The following is a 12758-nucleotide window of genomic DNA, read 5'->3' on the forward strand; positions in this document are numbered from 1 at the left end:
GGAGCTCATTGGACTCTTTTAACAATTTTTGTGTTCCTTGGAAAAGAGAGGTATAGGTTTTTTTTTTTTTTCCTTTAATCTCAATAGTTTGAAGAAAAGTGAACCACTCTACTGATCAAAAGCAAGAAATTACTCTGGCCTTAGAGTTGTGCTTGATGCGAATTCCAAAAAGGATCCTCTAAAATATGATTTTTCGAGTATTTCGAGATGTTAAATTGTGAAATACATTAGTGTGAATCAAAATTTTCAGTCGGATTACTTTTAATAGACAACGTAACCAAACTATTTAACTTTTATTGATTTTTAAGCTAAAATGAATCAGGAATGATTTCGCTATTTTTTTTCTTCCAAATGTGGTTTAAATGGGTTTGGGATGCTAACATGAATTTGAAATTTATACGAAGAATTAGTATTAAGTGGTGAAAATGAATTTACAGCGGGTCTGGACTTTCATAAAACTGAAGGCTGAAGCTTAGGAATTTTTTGCAAATAACAGAGAGTTTAGGGGCGTGTTCGTATTTTTTCTAAAATAAAATTGGGATGATTCTGTTTGGTGTTTTAACTTTTACGTCGTCACCATGATCTGTTACAGTGGATAGTTTTACGGTACAGTTTGAGGAGAAAGAGAGATCCAGAGAGAGAGCGATGTCCAGCCGCGAAGACAAAAGTAGTGAGGCTGGGGTGGAGCAGCTGCCATCTGCGGTACTCGCCACCATAATGATGAACCTCGATTTGCGTTCCATCTGCTCGATGGCGTGTACGTGCAAGAGCTGCAAGGCCTGCGCTTCCCACATCCTCTCTTTTCTGCCCAATATCAATCTCCTCGTAAGTCCTCCCTTTCTTTGCAATTACAATCTTAATATAGATGAAATCGGAATAGTGGGTCTATCTTTTTCATTCTCATATTTCTTTGGACTCTGCTATCTTTTCATTCTCATGTCTGCGGAAATACATCGATATTTCCGATTAAAATTGCTTACTCAGCTTTAGGAATAAATGACTATTCCATTCCTTTCTCCAGAACGCAGCGAAAGAAAATGAAAAAATTTGACTTAACCTAGACTTATTTGATGGTGTTTTAGATTTGTATAAAATATCAAAAGTTATTTCATTTTTACCACTATTATGATATTTATGTAATTGAAGACCTTTATGGTCTTTTGCCCCTGTTTGATCCCTAGAAATGTGAAAAGTTTATGTACTTTGTTTGGTCCCCTGTTGATGTATAGTCATGTGAATGAAGCTGTTGAGAGTGAAAATTATAACTTCATTTCTATTGTTCTTGGAGAATTTCCTCTCTTAGTTTCGGTTTATTTTATGGGAAGAGCTTGAATCTGAAGTTTGAATCATTTCGTGATCTCTTGGAGAGAATAACTAAGACTTGGCCTTTTCTTTTGGTTTTTCACTCTGTAGTCTGTATTTATTTCTGGGTTCCTAGAATGTGCAATTTTGTCAGTTAATAGATTTTCTTAGGAAATCGTTCATTTATGTGATGATGAAGATATACTCCTGAGTACTGGCTGAATTTGAATATTGATTGGCGTATTGGCGTCATTATTATCTGAAAGAAAACCCCAAGCTGAATACCAATGTTTTAAAATGTAGTTTGACAAAATACGGAAATTTTAGTTCTCATATCCAGTTTCTTAGCAACTAATTAACAAAATAATGGGCAGGCTTTGGAAGTTAATGCATTTCTTTCTACAGGACATTGCGATAACTACAGATTTGTTGAGGCCTTTGTTGCCGCCAAATCCTCATCTAAGGAGCTTGAAGCTTGATTGCAATCGGCTGGACGATTCTTCCATTGATCTTCTATTACGACCTTCTTTGCGTGAGCTTAGCCTTCGGAATTGTATGGATTTCAGTGGGAAACTTCTGTCTGAAATCGGACGACGATGCAGTGATCTGAGGTGATCTTTTTGCTATATGCTTAGGAACCTTGTTTTATCCTTAAACTCATATTTTCTTGACGTTGAATTCGTAGGCACCAACTTCATAGTGTAGCATCAATCTTTTTTAACTGTGTAATTTCTTTTCTGCTTAAAACATTGTTGTGATCGACTTTGTATTCAAAATTCGCATCAGGTCTCTCTGCCTGGGATCAGTAGCTGGGAAAAGAGGGCGGATTATTGATATATATCATCTGAAGGAGTTAATCAGTCGTTGCACTCAGTTAGAAGTAAGGTTCTCTTGCAAGGCCATTTTGTTAAATATATAATTAAAGCAGCTAATGCGGTATAAGAAGGGATCATAAAGCTTCTTATGCTGAATCTCTTTTGAGAGATTCCTCATTGACTAGATCAGTCCCCCCCATATGCATACTGAATGTTTCCCAAAAGAAATAATTTTACTATACCACTCGAGTTTATTGTATACTTAAAAAAGGAAATTGTTCATAATCATTGTCATCATCTCGGATTTGGTACAAACAGTTTATTTCTTTATGTTAGCTTTCTGTCTGTCTACACAGTAAATATTCAAATTATTAAAAAGTGTTTAGATCATTCTATGAGCCTCTTGATTTTGAATATTACTTTCGTCATATGTTATTTCACAGTATTTGCACTTTCTTGCTTGTTTCACTGTTCAGTCACTCACAAGCGCTTTACATCATACTCTTGGCTCATGGACACTATCGTTTGTTGTAATTTTATAAATGCTCTCATCTTTCCGGCACATTTGATGAATAATTATGAAGTGTCGATATTATGTTTTATTTTATACCAAATTTGCTTAGCCACCCAGCTGGCATATAGTAATCTAGCATCATGCATTGGTTTATTTGATGATGAAGTGCTGTGCTGGTCACTTGGCCTTTATAAACTTTTCGTCAGTTAGTTTAACTCTGTCATTCCTTTAACATGTTGAATATGCTCATCAATCCGCAGCATAACTTAATTATACCATCTCAATATTCTTCATTAAGTCTTAGGTACGCTCCTTCATACATATGTGTTCAATAAGAATTGATGAAAATATGATCCTATATAGAAATGAATGGCAGAAATGAATACACGTAGTGAATTTCGTTGATTTTCTCATAGACTTATGTAGCCGATCCTAAACTTTTGGGATAAAGGCTTTGATGATGATGATGACTCCATTTTAGCATTGAATAATATTTTTGCATGAACATGCATGCATTGGTTTTTGTCTGATAAGTGATAACTAATGAATAGATAGAGAATCCAAAAAGATGTCTGCATGAAGAATATTGATATCAATTTTGCCTTTGACTAACCTTCAGGCTTTGAAGGAATAAAGTGATATTTCTGAGGGTAAACTTTTTGTCCATATTGTCTTATGCAACTACTCTTTTCAGTCCAAATATGTGTATCCACTTGATTTTACATTTTTCATGACTAAAATGGAATAGATTAAAGCTTTAAATACAATATTATTGCCCTTTTGAATTTTGTCAAACACAAATATTTGCTAATCATTCATCAATTTTCAAAAAATGTGAATATGGGTACTTTTATGCAGTTAGTTTTCTCCTTCGCCAGGTGCTAATTGATGTTTTAACGCATGGCAGCATTTTTGTTGACGAAATTTTCCTTATATCTAGATGGCAGATATCTTTGAGTTGTCTTTTCTGTGTGTTTTCTTGTGCTATTTTTGCTCTTTACAATTCGTAGAATTGTCGTCTTTTTATTGTATAGTTTGGATTTGTCTATACCACTTCACCTAATATTTGTTGTAAATTTTAATTGTTGTAGGTACTGGTATTGATGTTTGATTTCTCTTTATTTGATGCTCATCTTTCTGCGCAAGTTTGGGCTCCAGCTTCTGATAAACTCACTTCCCTCGAGATTGGCCATGTTTCTTCAATAGAAATGACTAAAATGCTAAGCCCAGATGTAGGACCTGTTCGATCTGCATCCATCCTGCCTTGCCTTCGGAGGTTATGTATTTCAGTTGACTATATTACTGATGCTATGGTTGGTAGAATATCAGAGGTTCTCATCTCCTTGACACACTTGGATCTTAGAGATGCTCCTTCCATGGAACCACCATTTGACCTCACTAATGCTGGCATCGGGCAGATTAATCGGCATGGAAACCTGAAACACTTTTCATTAGTTCGGAGCCAGGAGTTCCTTGATACTACTACCTATTTCAACCATGTTAATGATCTTGGTTTCCTCCTAATGGCTGACAAGTGTGCCAACTTGGAGAGTATATGTCTTGGTGGCTTTCGCCGTGTTACAGATACAGGGTTCAAAACGTTATTGCATTCTTGCTCTAAATTATACAAGTTTAGGGTGTTCTGGGGAGTCCAATTAACTGATCTGGTGTTTCATGATATCTCTGCAACTTCGCTTTCTTTAACTCATGTCAGCTTGAGATGTTGCCATCTTATGAGCAACCATGCAATCGTCAATTTGGTATCCAACATGGATTTGAAAGTTCTGGACTTGAGAGCATGCAAAAACCTTGGGGATGAAGCCCTCCGAGCCATTGGTGTTCTTCCAACATTAAAGATTTTGATACTGGATGGCACTGATATAAGTGATGTGGGATTGTCCTCCCTAAGAGGGGAAGTTATAAGTTCATTGGTTTCGTTGTCACTCAGAGGCTGCAAAAGACTTACGGATAGATGCATCCCTGCATTATTTGATGGATCTTCTGAATTGGGTTTGCGAGAATTAGACTTATCCAATCTACCTAATCTCTCAGATGATGGAATTCTGTCGTTAGCAAGATATCGAGTTCCAATTACCACTCTCCGACTGCGAAATTGTCGACGCATAGGTGACGTTTCAGTGATGGCATTGGCCTCGATGCAGATTGATGAAGGCAGTTGGCAAGGTAGCAGCTTGAGATTGTTGGATATCTGTGAATGCGGTGGTATTACACAACTAGCATTCCGGTGGCTAAAGAAACCTTACTTTCGTAGACTAAGATGGTTGGGAGTGACAGGAAGCATAAATAGGGATATTGTGGATGCTTTAGCTAGGAATAGACCATTCTTGCATGTAGCGTGCCGTGGTGAGGAGTTGAGAGCTGACACATTGGATGAGTCAGATGGTATGGGCAGGCATGATCATTTTGAAACTGATGAACTTGAGCAGTTGATCCTTGATGGATGGAATTATAGTGATGATGAGGGGATTGTGGATGCTGAGAACTACGGAGAATTTATGGACGAATAACTTGCAATACAATTTTCTTATTTTCTTGTGAAGCTGCTCTTGTTTTATAAATATGCTGCTGCTTGTGATTCTTGGTACGAACTTCTAGCAGAATACATTGTCCCATTCTGCTTCCTGGTTAGTCTTGGTACTTTTTCAATTTTTTGTTCAGTATTATGGCGTGGTTCTGCTTCGTCTCCTCCATTGGTCTGTTGTGTGCAGAAAGGTTCCGGTGATTATTACTGAAAATCATAACAATGGGTAGCCGTGAAATCAAACAGAATTGGCATTTAGTCATCGTTTTTCTCAGCCCGTCTCTTCCAACTACCTTTTCCTCCTGCTCCACTGAATATAGATATGTTTATGCTATGGAAATAGTCGTTGAGTTGTTGCATTTGATCATCCTTTATTTAGTCTGAATTAAATAAATCTCAAAACGAAATGTAATTTTTGGTCATTGACATATACATATAGGTCATGTTTCAATCTAGTCACTCACAATCCAAAACTTACAAATGTAAGTGATCAATTGACTTCATTGATCGAGACATAACAAAATCTGACGATCAAGTAAAGTCAGTGACGAATTTGCAATCTTTGGATTGCAAGTGACCAAGTTGAAATTACCAAATAACATTTCCTCAATCTAAACACAATGTTAATGGAGATCATTGGAACTACAAGATGGCATTGTTGAAGCCCATGGGCCCTCAAATTGGACATGAATCACATGCCATAAAACAAACTTGAAACTTGTAGTCAAATGTTCTCATACCATGCATGTTTTTTGCATGCTCCCATGATTTCTCGTCCTGTGAGACACAAGAAATTTAAAAAAAAAAAAAAAAACTATCATGTCACCGACGGTTTAATCTCTGACAAAAGATAAATACTAAAATAAACACTAGAAAATTGTAAAGAGAGAAGAAGAACACGAATGGAATTGTTACTTGTAAGATGAATAATGCAAATTTTCAGTCCACCTACATGGGATTCGATGGGGATGGACAGTCCACGTCATCGAACACCTCACCAACCCTCTCCCTCTGTGGGACCCATCTTTCTATCAGATCTGCAAAGCACACCAGGGGCAGGGATGGGAATGGGATTATGGGGGAAGGGAACTAGGGAAGGCAGGCGGACTAAACAGGCAGTGGGAGTAGTCTGTCTGTGTATATCACATTGTCTTTTGACTTCGATTTCCAATCTTGGAGATATATTAATTTATTATTTAATTAATAATAAATCATATAAAAGCAGCAGACAAACAGGCAGCATATGAGCATATCCACTTCTCCTCTATGTATGGATAAGATTTTTATATATACTTTTAATAAACGTGGGAATTTTTAGGTATCTGGAGACTCCAACCCCCAACCCAAGCCAAGTAGTGACTACGAATACGTCTTCTCTCTCTCTCTGTGCGCTGTCATCTTGTATCAACGGCCACCGCCCGCCGCTTCGCTGGCAGGAATTACTGTCCTTTGGTTACCTCCAAAGGCCACATTTGCCACCTCATTAATTTAACTATAGTATATACATACAACTCTAACTCTTATCTTATATACATTATTATTATTATTATTATTATTAATTATTAATTATAAATTGCATCAATTTAGTCTTCTTCCCATTTCCATGCATGTGTAGGTGTGGAGGCTTGTTTACTTTCTTCATTTATGATAAAACTAGATTCAAACACTTTCTTCACATTTCTCTCTCCCTCTCTCATTACATTGTTCTTCATATCACGGTTCTTGATGATTAGAGACCGATGCTAGAAATCTCAACCCACTCACATCAACAATGTTATCTGATTTAGGTTTATTGGTTTCTGTGAGACTCTCACTACTTTGTTTTTCATGCACCGTCTCATTTAATAGTACTTAGACCCCAAAACAAGACTTCGTTGATAGATAAGAAGTTGACTTTTTTTTATAAAGCACATTACTTGGGTAAGATTTTACATAGATAAAATATATATTGGGCACAAGCTTTGTCCACGTCAGCGCTTCTAAATCAGTTCTAGGTCACTGAATCACCTAATTAATCATGTAATTAATATAATAAATAAATCTTTTCATGGTTTATTCTCTTGCGGATGCGAATCGTGCATGCAGCTCAAACCAAACCTCCTCCTCCGCCACCCACGTGTTCTTACGATTCCGAGTTTCCTCTTCACCGCGTGAGACTTAATTATAGGCATTTTTAAAATTACTTTTAATCCAATCAAATCCAATCCTATCTCTAAGTTGGTGATATTATTTAATAATTGTCTTACCAAATCAACATTGTTATAAGTCCTAATGTCCTATGATAAACTCATCGAGAAGCAAAAACCCTAAATAACTAAACTATGTTTATAATAAAAGATTGATAATATTGATTTGATATATTGCATAGCACAAAATAGCTTTTATATAATAGAAAAATAAAGCCAAAATCAAACATAGAGTCTAAGACTCTGTTTGGCAGACAATTTTGACAGTGGCATATATTATAGTATATATTGTGGCCGGTAGTAGATATGCTCGATAATAATGGTAACAAATAAGCTATCTGAAATGTTGGTGGTGTTTGGTTACATTTTTATTGGTAGTATAAATCTGTTGAAAATGTAGTGACAAATTTTTTACAGGAGTATTATACATTTAAGTTGTAACATATATAAATAAATAATAAACAATTTTAAAATGAAGATGAATAATTAAAATTAACAGTTTGTTTTTCCTACAGTTTTAATAAAATTTTTTTTTTGTATACAAATAAAGTCAATGAATTAATATAATTATTAATGAATTTTGTATTTTACAAAATGTGTATATATTTTACAAATAAAGTTCAAAAACAAATAAAAAAACATTTGACTATTACAGTAAGTAATTTGGCTATGCGAGTGATTCAAGCAGGGGTAATCTGGGCAACTCATATTTAATGTGAGGACATATTGGTCAAGAAAACTCAAATTGTGGTAAAATAGTCATCTCAACTACAATTCCAAAATGCTACCAAAATTGTATATTTATTGTACTTGAAGTTGTTGTTGCAAATCAAATAAAAAACATGAGAATCAAATCAAGTACTCTCAGAGGCATCAAATCAAATCAACGCCTCCGAGAAACTAAATCAAATCGATGCCTCCACGACATCAATTCAAGTTCGACGTCTTCAACGAGGGATCAAATGTCCTTCAAATCAAAGCGACATCGAATTCAACTCAAGTCAAAACAATGTCAAATCCAAATCAAGTCAAATCTTCGCCAACTGTTAATAAGATGATCACGCAATAGAAGAGCACAAGGTAAAAGAGTACGAACCCAATTTCAATCAATATATATATATATATATATATATATATATATATTCTAACATTTCTCCTCACATATGGATTGAGAAATCTATCGGCCCAACACGTGCAAAATGAATGAAGCTCAACACTTGGGATAAGAACAAATCATAGTTAAATTGCGAAACCTAAGGTTTGAACTCAAAACCTCTTGCGACCTAGGTTGCTTTTAATTTGTTCCTACGGCAATCAAGCAATGAGTAAGAATACGAAGCATATAATAAAGGGGAAGTGAACCCATTTCCTCCTTTATGGTGGTTTGGATTGGACATGAAATTAAATCCGCCAAGCATCTATACTAATTGCGATAGGAAAGATCGATAGAGTTGAACAAACAGCTGAATGATAGTTCGCGATTGAAAGACTTTCTCACTAAGATAACAAAATGTTCTTTTAAATTATGGCCAATGCCAAGGATATAATAAGTAGTGATTTCAAATTGAGAGATCAATCGTACTCTGACAACTTTATAGCTTAGCGCTGCTCAAAGAAGTCTGCCGATCCTGAGGTGAGCGAGGGTGCGATGCTTGGGTGAGCACTGAGCAGTGGTGTTCCCCTATACTCTAGCCAATAAAATGATAATATTGATTCAGTACAACATATACAATCTCTAAAGTGAAACCTATAGAGTATAGACCAAGAAAACTTAGTTAAAACATCATCAGAACATAAAATCTAACATAAACTAGGAAACTAAATAAAAAAAGGTTGGAAAAAAAAAGTCACATTATTCTCACTCTCACATACAATGAAAACGATGAATAACAACAAGACAAAAAAAGAAAAAGGTTTCACGTATTGAACTGTCTGCAATCTGCATCTTCCCTTTTTATCGACGATATTCATTCTCCACCTCACAAGCCACCATCAAGAAGCAGACATTAACATATATTATTAATAATTCTCTCTCATTAAATTATTTCATCAACTAAATATTTAGCTTATCAAAAACTTATTTTCTTGAATAAAAAATTAATTTCCAGCAATATTCATATTTCTGACAATTGCATAGGCGACATAACAATCCAACTAAATATATATATTGACTATGACGAATCATGAGCCTTTGGACATGTTAATTCCAAATAGTTTGATAGTCTCATTTTCTTCAATAATCATAGGAAATTACAAAATATTAATGTTCAAAGCTCGACTTGGTTTCTTCAGCTAGAGAGATTATATATCTGTGTGTGTGCGCGCGCGCGCTCGCATATATATATATATATAGAGAGAGAGAGAGACAGAGAGACAGAGAGAGAGAGGGATCACATACACTGCACAAATACATATGAAAAATATGCTTGTTTTATGGTTTGAAGAACATAAGAAATCCAATTTTAAAAATATATGCTCCGTAATTCAAATGACCTTTATACCCCTTCTCCCAACATCGAGGAGTGGCGGTAGATTGTTGGAGTTTAGACTTTGGATTGATGTTGACATGTCACATGTTGTCCTGGCCCCCAAAGAAAAGCAGTTTTGGGGGTGAGTATGCCACCTAAGCAACAGGGGGGAGAAAACTGTCCTCTTGCTTTATTCTTATCCAATATCAGTGGGCGCCTCTGAATATGCCGTCCCCGGTTCTTTCTTCTTCTTCTTCTTCAGTAACTTCAGTTCTCAGAGTATAGTGAAACTGTCAAAAAGAGCGTAGTGATAGTCGATATTTGATGACTCCTTGATCTCTCCCATCGATGGATATTGAAGATCGACTAACACAATAATCCTCAGGCAATCTTTTATCATTTAATACAATCAATACCATAATTAGCAAAGATTCGTCCTCTCATCACATTTGATGCATGACTCCTTCATCTCTTCCATCCATGGATGCATGACACTTCTATTGAAGATTGACTTTGACAATTCGGAGCAATAATGTAGCAGTAGCACCCGGATTCAGTGGGTAGAATCAGAAGCCTCTGCATGTCAAGTTTGGTGATGTTGAGCTGGCTATCGAGTGGTGACCCGCAGAAAGATGTGAAGTAAATAGTGACAAACGTTTTTTTTGGGGCTCAAACTAGTATGAGTTGGTGTTGAGTTTAAGAAGACAAAGCCATGTGGGTCAACATGGGATAGTTCAAAGCGGACAAAGTGTGCTACTAGTGCGAAAGGATGAATTGTTATAAATACTATTGTCGTCACAAGTTATGTTTTGACCCAACTTACTCTGTCGTCAGGTGATAAATTTTTGTGTACACGGCCTGACTTTTCGAGGTTAGGCCCAAATTACATATTCAAACGATTTTGTACCTAGCTTACTTTGTTATTAGGTGATACATTTTTATGCACGCATACATAACTTTTCGAGTTTAGATCCAAAATGGATATCCAAACGACTTTGTAACTAACTTACTCTGTTGTTAATGATAAATTTTGTCTCCGGCCTCCCCATCGTTTCTTAGAGGTGAGAAAGTGAATAGTCAAATCCCCAACAATCCATATTTTCCCCAACAATTTTTGACTCCTGCATTCTAATATATACAATCACAAATTATATAGCAACAAATATTTCAATAATGATTAAACTATAGATTTGATAATCACAAATTAATGGTGAAAAAAGCACTTCTTGTTTATAAATTTAAAACAATACTATTTTCAAACCGTATGTATTTGTTTCTATTATTATTTGAATAATTTTCAAAATATATCAAAGCTTGGGTCAATTATTTTATTGTTCCATGATTTTTCGATAACCAAGGTTTCCAAAAAAAAAAGTATATATAAGAGGGCAAGTAATGGAATACAAATAGGCACAAATATTCATAATGTTTCATGTTTTTCACCCACGTCTATTCTTATTGTTTTGATTACAATAATACAAAATGTACATATTTTATTTATTAAAAAAAAGGTGGATGAGTAAAAGAGATACATTAATTTCAAAAGAATCAATAGTAGATTTATTCCTTTAATAGGTTTATCTTTCTTTTTTCAAATATCAAATAGAGTACATTCCGAAACATAAAAGAGCATTGGCGATGGTGGGACTGTCCCCAGTAAAATGATTGTGCTTGCAACATCAAAGCTTAATAATGCCAAGCCATCCGCTAGGCCGGGGAACTTTAATAGGTTTATATTGCTAAGGTGGACAAGGTGAGACACACATTAATATCGGAGATGAATTTAACAATTATATAAGTGAGATCCCATGGAAGAGGATGCTTCCACAGTTCCGCTTCGACACCTCTCAAAATTATCATTAATGAATTATCATTATTATCATCCGAGGTTTTATATCTTCAATGAATATATGAGCCTTTATGTTTACGGTCGGTTATATGAGTGTAAAAGTTCAACGAATATTTACTACTTGTATTAATTTCTATCTAGCATCATATTTTTATGACTCATTTTTTTCTTAGATATCATAGATATACTTTGTCGTATACAAATTCTATCTATTATCTTGGTTTACATTATTACATACCCATACCATTAATAGTATATAAATAAAATAATAATTGATATTATATTGACAAGCACGTAGGGGTGTCCACAATTGATTCGCAAACTGAGAACCGATCCGTAACCGTGGTTATTCGGTTTTTTGGTTACGATTTCGGAAATGGTTATGATTTTAGTAAAATTTTGAATATTTTTTCGGTTAAGGTTATTTCGGTTATGGTTACGGTTATAACCTAAAAATCGAAAAATATTAATATATATTATATATATGTTACATATTAGTATATACTATATAATATAATATAATATATCTTATATAATATATGTTAAAATATTATATATATATATATGTTACATATTGGAATTGTCGAGACGCCATGGGAGGCCAAGTAGTATTTGTGAAACTCTGATTATGTCTCTATAAAAAATTATAAATTAAGATACCAATTAACCTAATTATTACACAAATTATAAATTAAGATTGATTAATTGAAACTCATGATGACTATTATTTTAACTGTGGTGAGATAATATATTAAGATTTATTATCATTATCATGAGTTTTTATCAAACTTTGTTAGACCGAGTAGGAGTCGATCATGGGCTATTTTCTCTCTCTCTCTATTTAAGACTTATTCTTACTTCTCCCATTTCTTTAAAAATCGAAAACCAAACCGATCCGAAAAATATAGTTATTTCGATTTGGTTATCTGAACATATATGGTCCGATTATGGATTTTAAAATATCATAACCGAATCAATTCGAACATTTTGGTTTCGGTTAAAAACGGAACCGAAAACTGAATGTACACCTTACAAACACGCAAGATTTGATAAAATCCACGTCGGCGTGATTCACTGCTGCG

The 12758-nt window shown here is 34.8% G+C and overlaps 1 protein-coding gene across 1 annotated transcript; it reads left to right on the plus strand.

The window, feature by feature from the left end:
* The first annotated feature begins 566 nt into the window (after positions 1–566).
* On the plus strand, positions 567–5421 carry LOC120001239 (F-box/LRR-repeat protein 10-like). The gene is made up of 4 exons (XM_038849461.1): positions 567–825; positions 1708–1913; positions 2089–2182; positions 3723–5421. Exons 1-4 carry the CDS (start codon positions 646–648, stop codon positions 5157–5159), a joined length of 1917 nt encoding a protein of 638 aa, XP_038705389.1. The 5' UTR covers positions 567–645; the 3' UTR covers positions 5160–5421.
* The last annotated feature ends 7337 nt before the right edge of the window (positions 5422–12758 follow it).

This window comes from Tripterygium wilfordii, chromosome 7 (genome assembly GCF_013401445.1).
Source record: "Tripterygium wilfordii isolate XIE 37 chromosome 7, ASM1340144v1, whole genome shotgun sequence".
In the NCBI taxonomy this organism is placed as follows: Eukaryota; Viridiplantae; Streptophyta; class Magnoliopsida; order Celastrales; family Celastraceae; genus Tripterygium; species Tripterygium wilfordii.

What these genes read in the sequence shown, in the direction of transcription:
- LOC120001239 (XM_038849461.1), top strand. Translation starts at nt 646, where the DNA reads ATGTCCAGCCGCGAAGACAAAAGTAGTGAGGCTGGGGTGGAGCAGCTG. An exon ending in TGCCCAATATCAATCTCCTC is followed by an intron (nt 826 to 1,707) that starts GTAAGTCCTCCC and finishes TTCTTTCTACAG; the next exon opens with GACATTGCGATAACTACAGA. An exon ending in GTCGTTGCACTCAGTTAGAA is followed by an intron (nt 2,183 to 3,722) that starts GTAAGGTTCTCT and finishes TAATTGTTGTAG; the next exon opens with GTACTGGTATTGATGTTTGA.